At 36.9% G+C, this 25,243-nt stretch overlaps 3 protein-coding genes across 5 annotated transcripts in view; 2 read left to right on the top strand and 1 right to left on the bottom strand.

Annotated features, from left to right (window-relative positions):
* LOC126702768 (disease resistance protein RUN1-like) overlaps window positions 1-25,243 on the bottom strand; it is a 107,682-nt gene that overhangs the window by 27,125 nt on the left and 55,314 nt on the right. The window lies entirely within an intron of this gene.
* On the top strand, window positions 6,879-7,724 carry LOC126703819 (uncharacterized). Its single transcript, XM_050402890.1, has one exon. It carries the CDS (start codon window positions 6,879-6,881, stop codon window positions 7,722-7,724), a length of 846 nt encoding a protein of 281 aa, XP_050258847.1.
* Window positions 7,724-8,689, top strand: LOC126703818 (uncharacterized). Its single transcript, XM_050402889.1, has one exon. The coding sequence runs from the start codon at window positions 7,724-7,726 to the stop codon at window positions 8,687-8,689; it is 966 nt and encodes a 321-aa protein (XP_050258846.1).

The raw sequence follows: 25,243 nt of genomic DNA, 5'->3' as shown, positions 1-25,243 counted from the left end.
TAAAAAATAAAAATAAAAAGGAGAGAAAACGGCAATTGGATTGCCGAAAATGTGGGAAAAAATAATTTCCCAATTTCGGCAGTGCCATTGCTGAAATTGTGGGAAAAAAAAAAAGAAGAAAAATTGTGGTAATGGTATTGTCAAAATAGGGGGAAAAAAATTTGTGACAAATTAATTGTGGCAATGGTATTGTCGAAATAGGAAAAAAATTTTTGTGACAATCTAATTGCCGAAAATGTGAGAAAAAAAGAATTGTGGCAATGGTATTGCCGAAATAGAGGAGAGAGATATAAAAAAAGTACGCATATTATTCTTTCAATATATTTTTGACTGAACCAGTTTGGTTTGTCACGTTCTTTTAGAAATAGATAAGGATAGATTCAAGTACACTTTCAATATATTTTTGACTGAACCAGTTTGGTTTGTCACGTTCTTTTAGAAATAGATAAGGATAGATTCAAGTACACTGGTTCATTGAATCTTTTTCTAAAATGCACGCTGTAAACAAAAACAAAAAAAAGTACATAGAATCTTATAGAACGAAAAAATGACTGATGTGCACGCTGTAAACAAAAAAAAACAAAAAAAGTACGGATTCTTACCATAGAAAAGAAAAAATGATTGATGTGCACACTATAAACCAAAAAAAGTAAAGAAAGTACCTAGATTCTTACAATATAGAAGAAAAAAAATTATTGATGTGTACACAGTAAACCAAAAAAGCAAAGAAAGTACATATATTCTTACACTACGGAAAAAAAAAATGATTGATGTGCACGCTTTAAAAAAAAAAACAAAGAAAGTACATAGATTCTTACATTTACATGTACGTTGTAAACAAAAAAAAGCAAAGAAAGTAAACCAAAAAAGACAAAGATTCAATCAACCAGTCACCTCAACTCCTCATCTCATTTGATTTTTATTCTCTGCAAAAAATATATTTTGCCACACCTAAATCTTTAACGTGATTCTTTTTTGTCTACTCCTCATCTCATCTCATCTCACCTCATCTCCATTCTTTTTTGTCTGCTCCTCGTCTCATCTGACTTATATTCTCTGCAGAAAATAAACTTTACCACGCCTAAATCTTTCTTTTTTGTCTTTTTATTGTTCAATTGGAAATAAAAGAGAAGGGAAGTGCGAAGTAGAATTGCATCTCATCACAATTCCTCAGGCTGCAAAGTTATTCTTTTACTTTGTTTCAGTGTGCCACAACTAAGGATTGTAAGTTTTTTGTTAATGTAAGTTTTTTTGCTTTGCTTATTAACTTATAGCTCTAGAAATTAACAAATTTATTATTATTATTATATAAACATGTGCTTTGTAAATATTAGAAGCTAATACATTGTAAAATATTATGTATTTGTAATTGTAATTAATATTATTTGTATGCCTATGATTATGATAATTGTTGGTGTTGTTGTTGTTGTTGTTGCTCTTGTTATTCAAATTTTAGATTAATGAATTATTTTTTATGGTTATCTGATTGTGTGTTTTTTTTTTTTTTTTGTAAGTATCACTCTATAATTCTCACTCTTTTAGTTGGCATCACAATTGTGGTAAGCATCTCAATTATAGTTAATACTAATTATTGTGTGTATGATTATTTTTGCTAAAACTATTAATATTATTATTATTATTATTATTATTATTATTATTATTATTAAAAATTTTGCTTCATAAATCTTTTATTTGAGTTTCTTTCAATTTTGTTGTAGATATATTTGAAATGGAGCAACAATACCACATCTCTAATGATGCAATGGAAGGCAATGTACGTTGCAAGATCCAAATTTATTAATGTCCAAATAATATATACAATTATTCAATTTACATGAAAATAATTTATATATTAGCAATATAACATTGTATATTTTTTTTTTTAAAAAAAATTCAGGTTTCCACCTTACGAGTGCGACCTCAATCGTTTGCACCCCTCCTGCAGTTAGGCGAGCGTATCGCCCCATATTTGCATCAATGTAGATTATACCGTGTTACCCGCCTACCACATATAGATATTGATTGGAGTCTTATCACTTCTTTGGTAGAGCGATGGCAATGTAGTACCCATACATTTCACCTACCTAATTGTGAAATGACTATAACTCTACAGGATATAGCAATCCTTACAGGATTGCCTATTGATGGCAATGCAGTGTGCGGGCCAATACATTTGACTTGGAGTACAGAATGTTGTAATTTACTTGGGGTGACACCACCTGAAACAGCATTGAAATTTGGTGGCCTTAAAATAACATGGGTAAGGGATACATTCTCAAACCTATCAGAGGGTGCCAATGCTATAACAACCCAACAGCATGCTAGGGCATACATGTTTCAGGTTTTGGCTTTACTATTTGGAAATAAGAGCCAAAGTAGATTGCATTGCTGCTTTCTCAAGCTGTTAGACGACTTTGGTGTAGCTGGGGAATATAGCTGGGGTAGTGCTACACTAGCTTACCTTTATAAAGAGCTGTGTACTGCTGCTATTAAAAAAAGCACGGAGATTGCAGGTCCTGTTTTCATATTACAATTATGGGCGTGGGAGCATCTTCCATATCTGACCCCAATTCCAATAAATCCAACAAATTTAAATGGCGACGACCCATACGGTTGCAGGTATAATATTTACTTTTTATTTCTATACAATTTTGTAATCCTTGATACTTCCAAACTCTAAATATTGTATGACAATCATTAATTGTGTATAGGTGGGATACCAAAAGAACATTCACTCATACACCAACGCATGTTTTGCGTTCATACCGTTCTAATCACGATACACATAATAATAAACAGGTAATATATCACAATGCATCAATGGTTAATTTACTAGTTATATTATTGTCTTGATTGATTATAACATAGTTATTGTAATTGGAATTGCAGGTTGTTTGGACACCATACGATAACTATATGCATCCATGGTGTCTTGCAGAAAGAAATATATGGACTACAACAGCGCCATTGCTGTGCTTCCAAATTGTAGAGTATTACCACCCAGAAAGAGTCATGCAACAGTTTGGGTTGTTGCAAAGATGTCCAAGGTGGCCTACAGACAATTTGGATAAATCTGTGCATTGTGTAAAGTTGACAGGAAAGTCCACTGTCAATTGGAGAAGGCAGCATAACCAATACTACCAGTGTTGGAATATGCGAGCTGAACTTCTAGTTGGAGATGACCATTTTGATTCAAGTGTGGACTACGCAACATGGTACCAGCAAAATGGTCACCTATTCACAACACCAGAGGCGACTGCCCATATATACCAGGTTATTATTTTAGCTTTTTAAGGGATACTGCACTAATATTGATAACAAGTTATTTACACATCCAAATACTGCACTAATATTGATAACAAATTATTATTTTCACTTTTTCAATATTACTGCACTAATAAATGTTATTTTCCTTTTTCTGCGGCAGCAAACTGAGGTTAATAAAATGTTAAATTTAGCTGTTGCAAATCAACAGAGGAATGATCTCACAGCACAGCAAGTCCTTCCACCAATAGTAGAGGGCCTTACTCGACTGAAGTTATCAATGGAAGCAAATATTTCCTCCGTCCCTACTGAAAGGGTGACAAACTTCGGGCGACGACAAAGGCGCCAAGGAAGACAACCGCAAACCTATACTGAAACCCACTCATCTACCTCTGCACAACGTGGACAATGCCGAAATGATGATGCCGGACCATCTACCTCCGCACAACACAATATGTACAGCTCTACCCAAGCTGGGCCATCAACATTTGCTGGTAATGAGCCAACCACCTTCAGTGAGTATAATCCAATTACTGTCAACAAGTATTGCATGAATTTATATCAACAAATTGGGTCATCCACTTCCATAGGACAAGGATTTGAGGGTTTGTTTAGCTATGACCATTATCCCCAACCTAATTCAACACCTCCCTCCTATCACCCATCGCCACCTCCATCTGATGCTGGGCAATACAATTATGGCCAAGATAGCCAGTACAACTATGATTTCTGCACACCACAACCTTCCCAACCACCCCCTCATGTTGGTGATTTTTGCACACCACAAAATACATGGGTATGTGCTCCAAACTCTGAAGAAGAGGCCTCTGTAACAGACTCTGAGGAAGATGCCTCAAATGAGGATAGTGGGGAAGATGCAGAAGATACCCAAGAGATGGAGGTGTCTTCAGATAATGAAGATGATGACTATGGTAATTATCAAACGGAGGTTGACATTAGAACACAGCCGAGGCGCATGGGGAGAAGTCCTGTGCAAGCACGAAGGTACCCACAACGAGAAAATAGGCATCCTCCATGTTGTGGAACGCAACAAAAATTGAATGTACCTCATCGTCGCAATCACTAATAAATGTAAAATGACTGTTTATTAAAAATATATTAAAGTATTATCATTATTTATGCATCATTGTAGCAAAAAATATTATGCCTAAATAGTATACATAGCACATTATACTACTAACCGTAAGACCTTTGTGAAAACAAGAAATGTGTACATTTTTCCTTTGGTAAATCTTTTTTCCTTTGCATGATGGCTACTGTGGTGTACATTTTTATTTTCATTCTCCACAGCCTCTCTTCCAAACTCTCGTAAAAGTGTCAAAGACAAAAAAAAGTACATAGATTCTTATTCTCCACAGCCTCTCGTACATTGATTCTTATTCTAAAGTGCACGCTGTAAACAAAAACAAAAAAAAGTACATAGATTCTTATAGAAGAAAAAAATTGACTGATGTGCACGTTGTAAACAAAAAAAAAAAAAAAAAAAACAAAGAAAGTATACAGATTCTTACAATAGAAAAGAAAAAATGATTGATATGCACACTATAAACCAAAAAAAAAAAAGCAAAGAAAGTATATAGATTCTTACAATATAGAAGAAAAAAATTGATTGATGTACACGCTGTTAACAAAAAAAAAAAAAAAGTAAAGAAAGTACATAGATTCTTACGTGCACGCTGTGAACAAAAAAAGCAAAGAAAGTAAAAAAAATAAAACAAAAAGTCAATCAACCAATCACTTCAACTCCTTATCTCATCTGGTTTGTGGCAATGACATTGCCGAAATAGAGGAGAGAGATATAAAAAAAAAAAAGTACGCATATGAAAAAAAGTACCCTATAAGGATAGATTCAAGTACAATGACATTGCAAAGATTCTTTTCAGTATTTGTGGCATTGTAGAGATTCTTTCAGTATTTTTTTGTTGCCGAAATAGTGGAGAGAGATTGATAAAAAAGTACACATATAAAAAAAAAAACCCTATAAGGATAGATTCAAGTACAATGGCATTGCAGTGGCATTGCAGAGATTCTTTCAGTATTTGTGACATTGCAGAGATTCTTTCAGTACTTTTTTGACCGAAGGAGTTTTGTTTGTCATGTTCTTTTATGGTAAAAGTACCCTATAATGTCACTGAATTTAACTGATATGAAACTTGCATCCTATTTAAACAGTACTAATGTCACTGAAATTTCCACCGTTCTTATTTTCTACTCTTTTTCCCCTATAAATTCCATCAACCTTCTTCTCCACTCTTGTTCCCCTCATAATTTTACCAACCATTTTCAAATCATGCGTGCCATATATTCTCCAAACAACTATAAGTAACAACACTTGCAAATATCTATCCGTTCGTTATCTCTTAGAAGGTGAGTTATATTTCTTAAGTAGTTACTTTTCTTTTTATAATATTCATGTTGATATGTTTTAGGGGCATAGCTAAGCATGAAAATCTTTTTTTTGTTAAATTATTTGTTCATGCAAATCTTGTTTCTGTATTATGTGTTTTGCAACATGAACTGATTTGTATGATATGTTTTAAATTATTTATTCATGAATTCTTGCCTAAATTTCAAAATTGACGTATATTTCCTTAAAGAAATACTTAGTTTGTTAGCCTATAATATACACGTATGTTTAATACTATTATTATCAGTGAATATTTTTAATGGATTACCTTCTTGTATTGCATTGTAATGGTTGTGTTGTGTTAATTTATTAATACTATTATTATGCTTTACTGTAGATGGCAGAAAAGTTGTTCATTTTTCTCATCCATTCCGGTGGAATAATTAAACATGGAGAAAATGGGGTTTATTATGAAGGGCCACCTCCTTCTATGCTTCCATTAAGCCGGGGTGTTACATTTGAAGATCTATGTGATAGAGTAGCATCCACGCTTCATATAAACAGAGAAGATTCAAAATTGACTATTTGGTATAGATTTCCATTTCAATGTCATCCACATCCTGTGACTTACCAGCAAGTTTTGGTAGCAGATGATAATGGTGTCAATGCAATATTCGATATGTTAGACCGCCAATATGGATTTGTAGGTGCAGAGTTATACGTGGGTGTAGAGCCTATAAGAAGCCACCGAGATGTTTTCCCCATTCGATATGCCAACGAAGGACCGAGTGCATCGTTTAGTTATTCACATGGCGGGCACTTCCATGATCCATATGCCACTCATATTGGTCATTATTCTCAAGATGCGGCTCATTCTCCAATCAACATTGGCGGTGCTAACTATCATTCTCCATATACCCATGTTGCAACTGAGGACCAACATGTTCCTTCTCGGCTAATTTCCAACAGTGATGCTGACTATGATAATCCAACTGAGCATGTCACACAAGAGACTACTTGTTTTGAGTTTGAAGCTCAGTATGACCAAACCGCCTCTCAGAGAGCTGCTAATGATCCTAATGATACACATCGCATGGCTGCTACTACTGAAAATGCGGTCCATACATTATCAGAAAGGATGCGGACTATGGATAGTGATGACCAACTTGATGACGATGAGGTCCTTGATGATATTGGAGATGAATAGGAGCCTCCAAATGAAGGTAATCATGAAAGCAGTCCAACTATGGGAGTCCATCAACCTTCATCACTAAGCTTTTCACAGAACACGTGGGATAATATAATTGATCCAACCCCACCATTTGAAAAGCCCACTCAGAGTATTTGGGACCCTACCCAAGAGTTTTATGTGGGCTTGCTTTTTGTCGATAAGGATGAACTACAAGTTGCTGTTAAACGCTATCACATCAAGAGGAACCAAACATTTTGTGTAAGAGAGTCAGATCCAGAATGTTGGTCTGTAAGGTGCAAAAATTGTTCTTGGCGTCTTCGAGCATGCTTCCGGGCTACATATGGGTTGTTTGAGGTTAGGAAGTACAATGGTCCACACACATGTACAGAGTCTACGCTCACACAAGATCACGAGCAATTAGACACCCATGTTATTGAGAAAGAGTTGAGGGATGTTGTCAAAAATGATCCAACCATAAAGATTGCTTCACTTCAACAGACTCTTTACAATAAGTACCAATACAGGCCTTCTTATTTCAAGGTGTGGGAGGCAAAAGAGAAAGCAATTGGTAGAGCGTTTGGTGATTGGGACAAATCTTACCAATTATTGCCAAAATGGTTGAAAGCTTTGACTGATTCAAACCCGGACAGCAGGGTTATTTGGAGAACAATACCTGCTACTATGCCAGGCTGTGCGATATTCGAGAGAGTGTTCTGGGCTTTTGGTCCATCAATTGAAGGTTTTCAACATTGTAGGCCAGTGATTAGTATAGATGGAACTTTCCTATATGGTAAGTATAAAGGTACGTTACTGATTGCATCAACTTGGGATGGTGACAACAGACTTTTTCCACTAATCGAGAAGGGTTATGTGTCATATCTGATCGTCATCCTGGTATAATGGCAGCGATACGGACTATATGTCAATCAACACGTTGGTATCATCGTTTTTGCCTTCGCCATGTGGCTAGCAATTTCAATCAACAAATTGGGAATAAAAACTTGAAGGCTATGGTAATGTGGGCAGGCATGGAGAATCAGTTACGAAAGTATCAAATCACCAGGGATAGAATTACTCAATTAAGTGCAGATGGTGAGAAGTATTTAAGGGAAATGCTAGTGGAAAAGTGGACGTTAGCATACGATGGTGGACATCGTTATGGGGCAATGACCACAAACTTGTCTGAAAGCTTCAATGGAATTCTAAAGAGTGCTAGAAATCTGCCCATAACTGCATTAGTTGAACTTACATACTATTGTTGTGTCGCCTACTTTGCCGATCGGTATACTAAGGCATGTGCAGAGGTTACTGCCGGTGAACGCATTACAACCTATGCAAAGAATAAATTCAATAAATGGGAAAAAAAGGCACCAAAGCATTCAGTTACCGTGTTCAGTCATGAAGATGGTCTGTTTGAAGTCAGAACACCAATAAACCCTAACTCTGCATATAGGGGTAATCATCGTCATGAGGTAAATTTGAGGCAGAACACTTGTAGTTGTCAAAAATGGCAGGTTTATAAGATTCCGTGCTCACATGTCATTGCCGTGTGTAAATATCAAGGCATCTCTGCAATGCGATATATCGACCGTTGCTACCATTTGGAAGAACAAGTTGCTTGTTATGCACCTAGATTTCGCATAGTTCAGGACAGTGTACATTGGAATGAGCCTAATTTCCCGGTCTTGTATCCTAATGTCAAGTTGCGCCGTGAAAAAGGTCGACCAAGAACAACTCGACTTCGAAATGAAATGGACGAAGGGGCAGAGCATCAACCAAGGCCATTGTGTAGTCTCTGTAGGCAAGAAGGCCATAATAGAAGAACATGCCCCACTCGAACTGTGGCTGGCTCCACTAGTGGCTAAACTGAATGACCCAACATAAGTATTCAATCTACTTCAATGGATTAGTTGGACTGTTGTTTTTTTTTTTTTTTTTTTAATTATGTTTTTAGGAGTTGGACCATATTGTTAGTTTGTATTATTTGAAAGAACATGGTACTAATTCCATATGCTATGATGTTTTCTAGCACTGCAAGTTAGATTGGGGTGTACGTTTATTTATTTTGTGTCTGTGTGTGTCTATATATTGAGATGAGGAGTAGACAAAAAAGAATCATGTTGGAGATGAGACGAGGAGTAGACAAAAAAGAATGGAGATGAGGTGAGATGAGATGAGGAGTAGACAAAAAAGAATCACGTTAAAGATTTAGATGTGGCAAAATATATTTTTTGCAGAGAATAAAAATCAAATGAGATGAGGAGTTGAGGTGATTGGTTGATTGAATCTTTGTCTTTTTTGGTTTACTTTCTTTGCTTTTTTTTGTTTACAACGTACATGTAAATGTAAGAATCTATGTACTTTCTTTGTTTTTTTTTTTAAAGCGTGCACATCAATCATTTTTTTTTCCGTAGTGTAAGAATATATGTACTTTCTTTGCTTTTTTGGTTTACTGTGTACACATCAATAATTTTTTTCTTCTATATTGTAAGAATTTAGGTACTTTCTTTACTTTTTTTGGTTTATAGTGTGCACATCAATCATTTTTTCTTTTCTATGGTAAGAATCCGTACTTTCTTTGTTTTTTTTGTTTACAGCGTGCACATCAGTCATTTTTTCGTTCTATAAGAATCTATGTACTTTTTTTTGTTTTTGTTTACAGCGTGCATTTTAGAAAAAGATTCAATGTACCAGTGTACTTGAATCTATCCTTATCTATTTCTAAAAGAACGTGACAAACCAAACTAGTTCAGTCAAAAATATATTGAAAGAATAATATGTGTACTTTTTTATATCTTTCTCCTTTATTTTTTATTTTTAATTCTTTTGTACTTTTTTTTTCTCACATTTACGGCAACGCTATTGCCGTAATCCTTTTCTCCTTTCTTTCCCACAATTTCAGCAATGGCACTGCCGAAATTGAGGAAAAATTAAATAATTTCCCCCTATTTCGGCAATAGCGTTGCCATAAATGTAAAAAAAAAAAAAAAAAAAAAACAGCAATGTCATTACCGAAATTGTGGGGGGAAAAAAAAAATTTTCCCCAACAATTTCGGCAATGGCATTACCGAAATTGTGGGAAAAAAAAAATTTTTTTTTCCTCCACAATTTCGGCAATGGCATTACCGAAATTGTGGGGAAAAAAAAAATTTTCCCCAACAATTTAGGCAATGGCATTACCGAAATTGTTGGGGAAAATTTTTTTTTTCCCACATTTTCGGCAATCCCATTGCTGTTTTCTCTTTTTTTTTTTATTTTTTTTTTATTTATTTATTTACATTTACGGCAACGCTATTGCCGAAATAGGGGAAAATTATTTAATTTTTCCTCAATTTCGGCAATCCCATTGCTGTTTTCTCTTTTTATTTATTTATTTACATTTACGGCAATGCTATTACCGAAATAGGGGAAATTATTTTTCCGCAATTTTTATTTATTTATTTACATTTATTTACATTTACGGCAACGCTATTGCTGAAATAGATATTTCCTCCTATTACGGCAATGGGATTGCTGTAATCCTTTTCTCTTTTTTTTTTTATTATTTTTTATTTTTTATTTTTTATTTACATTTACGGCAATGGTATTGCCGAAACAGGGGAATTTTTTTTTCCTATTTCGGCAATCCCGTTGCCGTAATCCTTTTCTCCTTTTTTTCTTTTTTTTTCACATTTTCGGCAATCCCCTTATTTCGGCAATAGCGTTGCCGTAAATGTAAGTAAATAAAAAAAAAAAAAAAAAAAGAGAAAACAGCAATGGGATTATCGAAATTGTGTTACCAAAATTGTGGGGAAAAAAAAAAATTTCCCCAACAATTTCGGCAATGGCATTACCGAAATTGTGGGGGAAATTTTTTTTTTTTTGGTTATTCTCTCTCCTCTCTCCTGCTTTTTAGTTATTCTCTCTCCTCTCTCCTACTTTTTTATTATTCTCTCTCCTCTCTCCTGCTTTCTGATTGAATTTCGGTAACCTTATTCTCTCTCCTGCTTTTTTGGCTGAATTTCGGCAACGCCATTGCCGAAATTCAATCTCTCTCCTCAGTTCCCCAATTAACTTCGAACAGTAGCTATAACGCAAATTAACTTTAAAATTTGCAATTTTAACCCAAAAGACTCCTAGAATGGACCTATTAAAAAAAACAAAGAGGCCTAGTTAATTTCAATGAGGAGCCTTTTATTCTAAAACAATAAATTTTGATAATGTAAACAGAACCTTAAAAAAAAATCAGAGAAAACAAAGGCTCTTACGGCACCCAAAAGTTTAGATCATTGTTAATTACACATTGGCGTAGTGTGTACAGTTTGTATGCTATATATTAATTAAAACCTTGGGTTTAAAATACGATTTCAACTAAACTGTGTAATTGTGTTTACTATTTTAAATTTATAAATGAAATTGTGTTTTAAATATAGTAAGTGTTGTGTGTATTGTGTGCACAACAACAATTTCCCAAAAATTTAAGTCTGTAAAAGATGGAAAGAAAAAAAAATTCTTATCAAAGTATTAACTATTGTATTGTACCATCAATTTTTTTTTTTTTTAGAGAGAGTTTCAAAATATGGCGTCTATTTCTGATTATAGTTCTTTATTATCAGATCAAGACACCAATCAGTTTTAGGTGTAGACGGTGATTAAATCCTAGATCTCTTATTCAACAATCAGAAACATTACCAGTTGAGCTAATCCCACATTAGAAAATGAGTATAAGTTATAGAGATTTAAAACCTGCTATGCATCTAAGAGTTAGACCCTTTTGGATATATACAATTTTTAGTTTCTTTAAAATCTTCTCCCCTCTCCTCTTTTGTGTGTGTGTGTGTTTTAAAATACTTAGGGCACGTTTGGTAAATTGTAATAAGCACTATAATGTAATAGTTATTCCTAAGATTTAGCTATTCAATAGTTTGATTATATTTTTATTACAAGAAATAGTCATTCATTATAAATAGCTATTCTTTAAAATGAAGAATAACTATTCCTCTCTAAAAGAGTTGTAATAGCTATTTCTTAGTAGATGTAATAATTTCTAATATTAATATATTTTCAAATAAATAAACTTTCCATATCCAGCTAACAATTATGGAAATAAAAAATCATCAAAAAATAACTCATCTCTCAAAAATTTAAAATATATTATTTTCTAGGAAATATATTTGTATGAATGAGATATTTCCTAAATAGATCATAAGTTTTATTCTAATGTTACAACTCACAACCAAACTAATTAATAGGTTTAGTTATTCCATTACAACACATTTTATTCCTAGTAATAAAGATTATCATTCCTATTGTAATCCACATTCAGTGTACCAAACGTACCCTTAGTATTCTCAAAAGAAAAAAAAGTGGGTTAATCTCATATTAGAAAATGAGTGTAAGTTATAGAGGTTTAAAACTTGTGCTGTGTATCCAAGAGTTGGACTCTTTTAGATATACACCACTGTTAGTTTCTTTAAAACTTTCTCCCCTCTCCCCTTGTGTGTGTGTGTGTGTTAAAATACTAGTATTCTAAAAAAAAAAAAAAAAAATAGTGGGTTAATCCCACATTAGAAAATGAGTATGAGTTATAGAGGTTTAAAACCAAAGAAACCTTCTCCTCTCTCTTCTTGTGTATGTGTTAAAATACTTAGAATTCTAAAAAAAAAAAACTATTGGATTGTATTGTATTGTATTGTTTCAAAATAATATATGAATGCACGTGAAGATGGATAGCTTAGAGAGAAGAAGATGTACATAAATAGGAAATGAAATAAATTTTGTCACCAGAAATAGAATGGGGTGAATGAATATGAATTGGGACAATCATGGCCTCACCATCATCTCGTCATCACCGACTGCTTTTATAAATTCGTCTATTAACATGACAGATGGCAACAACCGAACAACATGCTGTCTTATGTTGCACTTTTCAAAATTTTTTTTTCAGCTTTCACTTTTTCCATTTTTGTTGGTGGATTACTTTATAATATATATATATATATATATATTTCAAAAATTGCATTCTATATATAAAAGGCTCATCTTAACAAATGTTTTTAGGACAATTGTTAAAAAACAATTTTATAAAAGTTTTGATACTCCTTTCATTAGTTTCATAGGAAATATAGAAAAAAGTTTAAAAAGTTAACTGTGTAAGGACGCAATTTGAGTCCTAAGTCCAAAAGGTAAAAGGATCCAGTCCTAAAGAGCCCAATACAATGAATTTGTAGAGAGTGAGTTGGAAAACTAGGCTCTAATGAGTTGGGTAACAATTATAGTGGATTCAAATGACAATAAAGTAAAGATAGACTGGTTTTATCTAAAGAAAATCGTCCTCGACACAATCCAAGGAGATCAGTTCTTGTATATAATTCTTGAATTTGATTGCAAATACAGTTCTAATTGCTACAGTATTTTCTTAAATCACTGATCCCTTTCTCTCAAAGCCTCCCTTCTATTTTATACTCTCTTCTCCCTTATATCTTCACCCTCCACGTGTAGATTAGATTACTGGTGTTGATCTTTATCCCATCAGTACCTTCTTAAAGTCTTTGATAGTAGCTGTAATGCTGAAAATTACTGTTTAGGTATCACTTCCTCATTAATGCGGCCAGAGAGTTAGCTGCAGAGCATTCAATGCGGTAATAGCAGCTTTCTCTTAGATATTTCGTAACTTCTCTTTGTCCTATTCCTTCCTGATACTTATCCTTATCAGTGGAATTGCTCGGAACATTACTCTTGATGGCAGACCGCACCTTCTGACCTTTGCTTTACTTAATCGATGAAGCATTCTTCCTTGGACCACCTTCTTAGACCCTCATGACTAGACCACTTTCTTTATTCACCAATGCCGACTTCTATAATAGTGTTTACCCGTCCTCAGACTACTAGGTATCCTCGGATCGGGCCCTCGGCCCAATATATAATATTGGGCCTATCATCCCTACAATAGCCCCTCGAAATTCTCCTCTCTTGCTCCTCGGGCAGAAATGAGGATTTCAATATCATTACAATTATCCCATACCTTATTACACATCATCTCTATCTACGTAGGCATCTTTTTAATTGCCCAATGCATGCTCCTGACGCTTTGGCATCTGAGACGCGCCTTCATTAAATTTCTGCGGCTCCATGTTCTCCATGTTTTATGGTACGATGCAGATCCAACGGTTGGGGATTTTATTGGAACTTGGGTAGGAATTTTCCCACTTGTCCTTCTCTCTAATACAAATATTGTTCGAACACTCATTCACTTCTCTCGTGCACTTACTCCTTTCACTTGTGCCCTTACAAATATCAAGAGCCAATTTGAGGAGAGTTCCTTTCTTCATGTAAGTCTTTATTTTAAACCTCTTCATTTACTTTTCCTTCTACTTTTCTTTTCACCGTGTCCTTTTCTCCTCGGCCTTCTTATTTTCCCCATTACCATCTTAATACCTTCATCCCTCCTTCAAGTATGGGTAGATTTGCCTATTTGGTAGACTCCGAGGAGGGTATAAAGAGCTTTAAAGCTCAGTACAGGATCCTGCTAAGAGTCTTCATTAGATATTATACAGAGGGGGACTGGCACACTAATAAGCAGGAGGGAGAAGTAGTAATCCCGATGATTGATTTATAGAGAGAGAGATGAGAATCCCCATGGGCACATTCACTAGGGATTACCTTAGGGTTCATAGATTAGCCCTTACCCAATGTGCCCCAAACATGTTTAGGATTTTAGGAAGCGTAGACACCCTTAATGAGAAAATGGGCCTAAACCTTACCCATCACGATGTCAATTGGGTCTATAACCTTCACCACCTAAAAGGACAGGGGTACTACCTCAAAACTAGGTACCCTGAGGTTAGGCTCATTTCATGCCTCCCTGACTCCAACAAAGGCATGAATAAAGATTTTCTGATTGTTTCAGGGGAGTGGCACGATGGCCTCCCCTGCTCGACGAGAGAAGGGAAACCAAGTGGGACTTTAAGTCTAGGTTTATTACTTGAAAGTCTCCTCTTTTCCCCTTGATATGTTTTGTATCCATTTACTTATGTTTATGCTTGCAATTAAATTTTTTCCTTTTATTTGTGCCATTTTTTGTTGACGATGTTTTTTGTTTACAAAATGATTTTGCAGATAAGAACACTGTTGTTCCCAATTTTAGTCTTGTCAACCAACCAAGTTTAGACAAGATACTGAAGGCTGAGGTGTTTGTTCATAGTGACGGTCAATTAAGAGTTGCACACTTGATACTTGGCTACAACCCCCTCTCATCAAGTTTCCAAGCGCCGAAGTACGTAATCAAAGCAAAGGACCCGCGCCTGCATTTGATCAACGTTGCTGTGCCGGGCTTCCTCAACCCAGGTCCGGGACCACAGGGTGTACTGAAAGTAGAACCAATCTTTGAATGTAAGGGCGAGGATGAAGCAACCCCTTTCTCAGCCAGCCACCAATGAAGAAGAAGAAAAGGAGAAAACAGTTGAAGTGCTTGATTCCGAGGACGAATCCAAGGACGACTTCGAGGTCTTCAACCGACCTGAATCCCCAGAGATTTCTCATTCCCAAGTAAGCTAGACGCAAGGAGATCCTTCTATTCCAGAAGCTATGGAGATACAACTTAAGCCCAACGCTGGTCTTCTGGAGGTGATAGAGTCCTAAGTTGGGGGCAAGGTGCCAGAGAAGACCATTCATGCCAAGCTTCCTCCCCCTCCGCCCACTCAACCTCTTCGATCTAACCCTGTCGATCACAAAAGAAAAAGAGATCAAAAAGGCCACGAAGTGGTGGAAGGAGGGAAGGGCCCCTTATCTAAGGAGGCCGAGCTCCAGAAGGGTGCCAAGCAAGCTAGGCTAACGCAGACCCTAGTAGATAGGAGGGGTGATTCTCAAGTTGGGACCCCTGCCTAGACTCTTGCCCTAATTCTAGATGAAGTGCCCTTACTTGCTGATGCCTTGTTCAGAAATTTTCAACAAGGGAGGGCAGGATATGTAGCTGATACTGTGGAGCAGGCTTTGTTACTGCCAGAAGACATGGTCGACCTAAGGTCGATGAGGAAGCACGAGGTGTTCCTTAGCTTGAAGAAGGACCTTGCCCTAGTTAGTTTCCTAACTGCTCTCTCTTTCTCTCTCCCTTTTTTTTTTTTTATTATTCATACTTGTCCTTGTTTTCTCTAACCTTCATTTATATATATATATATATATATATATATTTCTTTGTTTTCTTTTAAAAGGCTGTCCAATCTGCACACAGAGCCGAGGAAATAGTAAACACCTCTCATAGGATAATGAAGGATGAAGAAGCAAGGTGCATAACTGCCGTGGAGGCTTTTAGGGTGGCGGATAAAAAGTCCCAAGAGCTAACCACCAAGCTGACCCAGGCTAAAAGAGACAGGAAAAGTGTTGAGGCAGCCTTGGATGGGGTAGAGAAGCAAGCTGGGGCCCAACACAAGCAACTCTACCAAGCCGAGGCCAATCTTGCCACTGCCAAAGATCAAGTAAAAACTCTGTCAAATAAACTAAAGAAGGCCGAGAAGGCCAAGGATCAAGCGGAGCAAGATGGGTATGAAGTGGGAGTGGCAGAGACTGAAGAAACCCTTAGGGCTGAGGTCTCAGAGGTGTATAGGTACTACTGCCTCCAAGTGTGGAACGAGGCCCTCAACCAAGCTAGGGTTAAGGCCTTCTCTACCTTTAGGAGAGCAGAAAGTGTGTTCTACCCTCCAGCCAGTCGCGCTCCAAGGAGGCATATACTAGGAAGGAGAGCCCAACCAGAGCTCCTCCTTCAGTCCAAAGCCCATCTAAGGAGGCAAAGCTGCTTGAGGTAGCTGAGAAGCCAGCCGAGGTGACCAAGGAAGTGGCCCATGATGCCATCCAGCCCCCAGCTAACCCTAAGGACCCATCCAAGGAAAAGGAGGTCTCCCACAACATAGAGATTGTTCTAGCAACTCTTACAATATCTACCAAGGAGGACCTCAGGGGTAAGGGTCCAGCATCCTCCACGACAGCCTCCACCTAGCCTGGCAAGACTTTGAAAGACAAGCTTGTAATAAAAATGAAGCCCTAAGTTGTCTTTTTTTTTTTTTTTTTTAACTGTTGTTTATGTTCAAGATTTGTAATCAATCTGATCTTTTGTAACTAATTTGCCTTTTTCTAAGGCTTAAATTAATGAAAATTATGAACATTTCCTTTACTCTTATGATATTCATACAAGTCTTGATATGGTTTCTATCTTATTTAACACTTAACCAATATGAAAATGAGACACAATTTCACTTAGCTATCTTTGTAAATGATAATGTGTTGAAATCTCAACAAGGCATATCTTTTACTCCCAAAAACATACACAATGGTAGAGTATCCATACATGTCTGACTCCTCTTAATCCCTCACTTATTAGTAAGTTTAAAGGACTGGAGGGACAATCAATTCTCAAATAGATAATCAATATACTTGATATACTTACAAATGCTTTAAGTGATGCCCACGAATGTCCATTAGCTCAAATTGCTACCATGAAGGTCTCTGCTATTTAGCACGGTTGGTTCTATTTGATACTTAAACGAATAATAGAAAGTAGCATGTGGTCCGAAAAGCCAAGTATGACTAAGATTCTGTTTAATACTTAGGAAAATAATAAAAAGTATTAATTTACCCAAAATATATGATCCAAGAAACCAGATATATCTAAGGTTTTGTTTAACACTTAGAAAAATGACATGAAGTATTAATTTACTCAAAGTATGTGGTTCGAAAAACCAAGCATTACTAAGATTTTGTTTAACACTTAGAAAAATGACTTGAAGTATTAATTTACCCAAAGTATATGGTCCGAGGAACCGGGCATAACTCAAGTTCTGTTTAACACTTAGAAAAATGACATGAAGTATTAATTTACCCAAAGTATATGGTCTAAGGAGCCAGGAATGACTAAAGTTCTGTTTAACACTTAAAAAAATGTCATGAAAATATCAATTAACCCAAGGTATATGGTCCGAGAAGCCAGATATGACTAAAGTTTTGTTTGATATTCAAATAAATAATAAAAAGTATAATGTAATAAACGAAAATATGGCAGAAAAGACTTTTATTAATAATAATGCATTCTTAGGTTATTTACATTTCAGGGGTGTGGTACAATATTTTTGTCTAAATCTTCAAAATAATACACACCTATTCTAGCCACCGAGGTGATGCGATATGGCCCTTCCTAGTTGGGCCCTAATTTTCCCCATGCTAGATTTTTTGCAATACACAAGACCTTTCTTAACACCAAGTCTTCAGTCGCTAACAGCCGTAGCTTCACATTAGCATCATACCCTTACTTGAGCTTATGTTGATAATATGTCAATTGGACCATGACATTTTCTCTTCACTCTTCAATTAATTCTAAGCTCTCCCCTAACAGCCCATCATTGTTACTCGGAGTGAAAGAACTCGTTCTCAGTGTTGGGAATCCAGTCTCCAGAGGAATAACAATTGGCCCCATAAGTCATTGAAAAGGGTGCCTCCCCTGTTGACCTACAAAGTGTAGTCCAATATGTCCAAAGGATGTGCGACAACTCTTCCACCCATTTTCCCTTTGCATCATACAACCTCTTCTTGAGTCCAATAACTATCACCTTATTGACAGTCTTGGCCTATCCATTTCCCTGTAGATAAGCCGGATGAAGTACCTATTCGTAATTCCCAAGCCACAACAGTACCTCTTGAAGGCCTTATTATCAAATTGAAGACCATTGTCCGAAATGAGGGTATGGGGGATCCTAAATCGAGTGACAATATTTTTCCAAACAAATCTCTTGGCATTCACGTCTCTAATATTTGCCAATGGTTCAGTTTCAATCCATTTGGTGAAGTAATCCATACCGACCAGCAACCACCTCTTATTCCCTGCTACCTTAGGGAAAAGCCTTACAATATCCAAACCCCACTAAGCAAAAGGTCAAAGGCCGGACAGAGGATTAAGGACACCCCCTGGTTGGTGAATTTTTGGGGCAAAGTTTTTGCATTGGTCACACTTCTTCACGTATTCTTGTGCTTCCTTCTGCATGTTCGGCCACCAATATCCCTAAATGAGGGCTCTGTGAGACAAAGATATGCCTCTGGTGTGGTTTCAACAAATCCCTTCATGTAACTCCTCTAGGAGTAGTTTTGATGTCTCAAGGTGTATGCATAGCAAATATGGCCTAGAAAAAGAGCACTTGTACAACTTTTAGTCCTCAAACAGCTAAAACTAAGGAGCTTTTCTTCACACTTTGTCAGCTTTTGAATTCTCCTCGAGCAAGATATCCTCCTTAAGGAACAGTACTATGGAGTCTATCCAGCTAGGTTTCACCCTAATTTGATGGATATGAACCATCTCGTTCTTTATCTCAGTAGGCTTGCACGAGTCTTCAACAAGGATAACCCGAGGTAAGCCTTATGCTAAAGAGGTTGCAAGAGTGGCCAAAGAATCAACATGCGTGTTTTTGCTCCTAGGGATTTGCAACAAGTTGAAATATTCAAACCTTGATTGTAAGTGCCTAACCCGATTTGAATATTCTTGCATTCTCACATCCCTGGCCTCTAACTCTCCCTATACTTGGCCTACAATCAATCTTGAATCTGAGAATATCTTCACGGACTTTCCTCCCATTTTTTGAACCATGGTCATCCTACCAATAGAGCCTCATACTCAACCTCATTGTTTATGGTTGAGAAGCCCAATCTTAAGGATTTCTCAATAGTGATCTTCTCAGGAGATATTAAAACTAGCCCTACTCCAGATCCTCTTTGATTCACTGCACCATTAACGTATAGCCTCTAGGATAAAGGTCCTTGCAAGGAGACCATGCCAACTAATTTTTCATCCATGTCCTGCTTTTCTACCTCTTCTTCTAATGGGGATTCAGCGAACTCGGCCACCAAATTTGCGAGGACCTGGCCCTTAATGGAGGTGCGAGGCATATACTTGATATCAAAAGCCCCTAAGATAGTACCCCATTTGGCAATCCTCCCTGTGAAATCAGCACTCCAAAGTAGTGATCGAAGCGGAAGTTAGGTTAAAACAACAACTGTGTGGGATTGGAAGTAGTGAAAGAGTTTACGTGTAGCATATACTACAGCCAAAATAGCCTTCTCTAGTGGTAAATAACGAAATTCTGCTTCATACAATGACTTGCTTACATAGTGAACTGGCCTTTGCACACCATTGTTAACTCGTGTCAGCACCAAGCTTACCGCATGGGAAGCCACAACAATGTAAGCAAACAAGACCTCATCTACCTCAGGCCTGGACATAACAAGTGGCCGAGAAAGGTATTCCTTAAGTTGCTGGAAGGACAAGACACACTTCTCGGTCCACTCAAATCCCTTCCACTTATTCAACAACTGGAAGAAAGGTTTGCACCTATTCGCTGACCTAGAGATAAATCGGTTCAAGGCAGCAGTCATTCTTGTTAGCTTCTAAACTTCTTTAGGATTCCGAGGTGGTTGTAAACTGTGAATTTCCTTAACCTGACCAGGTTGACCTCAATTCCACGATAAGTGACCATATAGCCAAGAAATTTTCCTGATCCCACGCCAAAGGAGCACTTGGATGCATTAAGACACAGTTTATGTTTCCTTAGTATTTCAAACATATTCCCAAGGTCTCCTACATACTCGGACACCACCTTACTCATCAACACCATATCATCTATATAAACCTCAATATTTTTGTCCAATTGTGGCTCGAACATCCTGGTTATCATCCTCTGATAAGTAGACCCTGCATTTTTCAATCCAAAAGGCATTACTTTGTAGTGGGAATTTCCAGTAGGAGTGAAAAAAGCTATCTTCTCTTGATCACCTAGAGCTAGTGGTATTCAGTGGTATCCCTTGAAGGCATCCAAAAAGCTTATCCGAGGATGGCCTATAGTTGCATCCATTAGCTGGTCTATCCAAGGCATAAGGAAAAGATCCTTTGGACAGGCCTTGCTCAAATCTATGAAGTCCATACATACTCGACACTTTCCATTTTTCTTTTTCACCACCACGGCATTGGCTAGCTACTTAGGGTAAAACACCTCTTTAATAGCCCCAACTTGCTTAAGTTTTATCACCTCGTTTTTGACAATATCAGAATGGTCTTTAAATGATCGCCGAGGTGGTTGCTTTTTGGGGATAACGGACGAATTGACATTCAAATGATGGCAGATGAGTTTGAATCCACTCCAAGAGCTTCGTAAGCACTCCATGCGAACACGTCAATGTTCCTCTTAAGAAACTCTATCAGCTTTTCCTTCTCCTGAGGAGGCAACTAAGCTCCGACTTGAAAAAACTTTTATGAATCATCATATACAACAATCTTCTCCAACTCCTCACACTTCGGCCCTTCTGCTGTCTCATCCATGGGTAACACTGGAGTCCTTAATTGCTATAAACCCCTATCAGTAAAGGCCGAGGACTCGGCTTCAGGCTGATGCATAATTACAGCTACCAAACACTGCCTAGCCACAAACTGGCTCCCAACTAGCTCCTCAATCTGATCCCCGGACAGATATTTCACTTTCAAGTGGAGGGTGGAAGAAACAGCCCCCATGGTATAAAGCCAAGGTCGTGCTATAATGGCTATTTAGGGAGAATAAGCATAAACCATAATAAAATCCACCTCCACCACCTCTGAACTTACTTGCACGGGTAGTCTAATCTGGCCCCTTGGAATAACAACCTTCCCATCAAAGCCTAACAAAGGTGAATCATAATCTGTCAAATCCTCAGGTTTCAAGTTTAGCCCCTTGTATAAATCAGAGTACATAATCTCTGCCCCACTACCCTGATCCACCAACACCCTCTTTACATCATACCCCCTTATCCTGAGGGTGACCACCAGGGCATCATCATGTGGCTGTATGGGTTCCAATCTTGTCCTCATTTGAGAAGCTCAATGCTGATCGGATCTCCACCTTAGCCCTCTTCGGCTTATGGATAGAGTCCTCGGTAGGTGGCCAAGCCACAGACATCACTCTAGAGGGATGAGAACCAGTCCTCCTTATAGCAGCGAGGATGACATTAATTGTGCCCAAAGGGGCTCTCGAAGGAACATCTCTTCGAGATCCCAATCTTGCCTGGCCCCCTTGCCCATTGGGCTGATACAAAAATTGTTTTAACCTCCCTTCTCTGACCAGCTGCTCCAGGTGACTCCACAAAGTTCTACAATCTTCAATGGTGTGAAATCGGTTTTGGTGGTATTGGCAATGAAGGTTTTGGTTGCGCTTTATAGGGTCTCCTCCTATCTTATTTGGCCATTTAAAGAATGACTTGTTCTTGATATTTTCCAAGACTTAGTATACTGGCTTTTGGAACACTGTGCTAACCATTTGAATAGTGGTCAACCCCGATTGACTAGCAAAGTCTCTTCGGGGCCGATTATTATTATATTTGTCCAACCTAAAATCCTTCCCCTTCTAAGGGATAAACTTAGCATTCCCTTTCCCTTGTTATTGGTCCTTCTTGATCCGTTTATACTTGTCAATTCGGTCCATAAGTTGACATACACTGTTAATAGGTTTCCTAGTCAAAGACTTCCTCAAACCATGCTCAGCAAGTAGGCTGACCTTGAAAGTTCTTATGGCCACGTCATCAAAGCCACCATCTACCTCATTGAACATCTCCCAGTATTTGTCTGAGTGTGTTTTCAGGGTCTCCCCTTCTCGCATGGTCATAGATAACTGGGAATCTAAAGGCCGAGGAACCCTACTACACGTAATAAAACGAGATCCAAATGCCCAGGTGAGTTTCTTAAAGGAATCTATAGAACCTGCTCCCAGGCTATCAAACCATCTCATCGCCACAAGCCCTAGACTGGATAGGAACACTTTGCACATTAAGACCTCATTCCTGGAGTGGACAACCATTCTTTGGTTAAAGTGACTTACATGCTCTACAGGGTTTGTTTGACCATTGTACACGGTGAACATTGGCTGAGTAAACTGTCGAGGAAGTTTTCCTCCTTCAATTTTACGTGTGAAAGGAGACCTGGAAATTTGGTTTAACGCCTTGCTTATAACGTTGTTTCCCAGGCCTTTGCAAGATGGGCTCTTATTCATACGCTCACGGTGGTAATCCTCATCACACGAGAAAGATTCACTAGGGGGAGTCCTTAACCTAGGTCTATAACTACCATCCTCCTTATCATCGAAAGAAAAATCAGAATTGAAGGGAGTTCGCCTTCGTCGTTCGCAACGCAACTTCCTTTTCAAACGATCAATCTCTAGTTGCATGGCTCTAGTGTTTTCTTCATGAGAGACATGACTCCCACTTCGAGAGTGGCTCCTACTGGTATGGGTGATATGCATACTAATTTCTTGGTCCCTTCTCTGCTCAAGATTAAGGAAATGATCTTGATGTTGAGCCCCGTGGATTCCTCTCAGTTCGGACTTGAACCTACCATAATTGAACGTTAAACTCACTACAACACAAGAATTCCCCATAGATGGCACTAATTGTAAGGACGTAATTTGAGTCCTAAGCCCAAAAGGTAAAAGGATCTAGGCCTAAAGAGCCCAATACAATAAATTTGTAGAGAATGGGTTGGAAAACTAGGCTCTAATGAGTTAGGTAACAATTATAGTAGATTCAAATGACAATAGAGTAAAGATAGACTGGTTTTATCTAAAGAAAATCGTCCTCGGTACAATCCGAGAAGATCAGTTCTTGTATATAATTCTTGAATTTGATTACAAGTATAGTTCTTATTGCTACTGTATTCTTCTCTTAAATCTCCGATCCCTTTCTCTTAGGGCCTCCCTTCTATTTTATACTCTCTTCTCCCTTGTATCTTCACCCTCCACATATAGATTAGATTGCTGATGTTGATCTTTGTCCCATCAGCACATTCCTGAAGTCTTTGGTAATAGCTGTAAGGCTGAAAATTACTGTTCAGGTTGAAAATTACTGTTCAGGTATCACTTCCTCATTAATACGGCTAGAGAGTTAGCTGTAGAGCATTCAATGCAATAGTAGCAGCTTTCTCTTAGATATTTCATAACTTCCCTTTATCCTGTTCCTTCCTAATACTTATTTTTATCAGTGGAATTGCCCGGAACGTTTCTCTTGATGGCAGACTGCACCTTCTAACCTCTGCTTTGCTCAGTCAAGGAAGCATTCCTCCTCGAACCACCTTCTTGGACCCTCATGACCAAACCCCTTTCTTTATTCACCTATGCCGACTTCTATAATAGTGTTTACCCGTCCTCGGACTATTAGGCGTACTCGGACCGGGCCCCTAGCCCAATATATAATACTGGCCTATCATCCCTACAAATTGTTTTATCATTTTTTTATAAACTATTTTTAAAAATAGTTCATAAACCATTAATGTTCTTAGGCATCCATTAATATTTTTGAATATAAAATTATTAATTATGTAATATATGCTGAAGAAATGTGGTGTTATTTAGTCCTCACTCCTCACCTTATATCAATGAAAATAGGGAATTAATAGAAAATTATATTTCTATACTTATTCATTTCTCTTCATCTTCCTTCTCATCAAAGCGAAGGCATTCTTCACTTTTCTATCATTTCTTAAAAGAATCAAAAGACAAATGTTTATTGGTGAAGACGTAAGAATGTGATATATATCATAATGAGAATATTCATTTCGTATTTTTATTAATTTCACAATATAAATAATTATTTGGGTAAATTGCAAATTACGCTTCTAAAGTTTGGGAGTAATGAGATTTTATATCCTGAAATTTTAAATTTTGGATTTTACCTCCTAAAGTTTGGGGGTATTTGGATTTTATACCTTGACATTTCAAAATTTGAATTTTACTTCCTAATGTTTGAGGGTGTTTAGATTTTATTATACTCTAAAATTTCAGAATTTGGGGATGTAAAATCTAAACACCCCCAAACTTTAGGGGGTAAAATTAAAATTTTAAAATATCAAGGTGTAAAATCCAAACACCCTAAACTTCAAGGGGTAAAATCCAAATTTTGAAACTTTAGGGTGTAAAATTCAAACACTCCTAAATTTTAGGAGTGTAATTTGCAATTTATCCTAATTATTATATCTAACAGATTATTCAACACTCTATCTACTTTGAAAAATAGTATTTCATAATTACTTGTTATATTTTCGGGGTTTTCTTGTTATTACTATTATTTTTATGAATGGAGGGTTTTTCCTATCTTTTTGATATAAATAAATTATAAAAAAAGAGTAATGTTACAATAAATATGATAATTATGAGCTTCACTTTTGCTTAATCGACTTCATTCATTCATTTACTTTTGCAAGGGCAATTCCCCTTATTATATGACTTTGTTATTATTTTAATTGGCTTGAATTATATTGTAGTTGATTCTTAAAAAATAATTATCTTTTAGTTGTGACTTGTGAGGGAGCAAATCCCTTGTTGCGGTAACCTGCTACAATTTCCTTTATCTTCTCCCATCTTTTCTAAGCTAAATTTTATACAAAATAAAATGAATAA

This window comes from Quercus robur, chromosome 10 (genome assembly GCF_932294415.1).
Source record: "Quercus robur chromosome 10, dhQueRobu3.1, whole genome shotgun sequence".
Taxonomy (NCBI): domain Eukaryota; kingdom Viridiplantae; phylum Streptophyta; class Magnoliopsida; order Fagales; family Fagaceae; genus Quercus; species Quercus robur.
The sequence above is the reverse complement of the archived record's forward strand: the minus strand, read 5'-3'. Positions and strand labels throughout refer to the sequence as shown.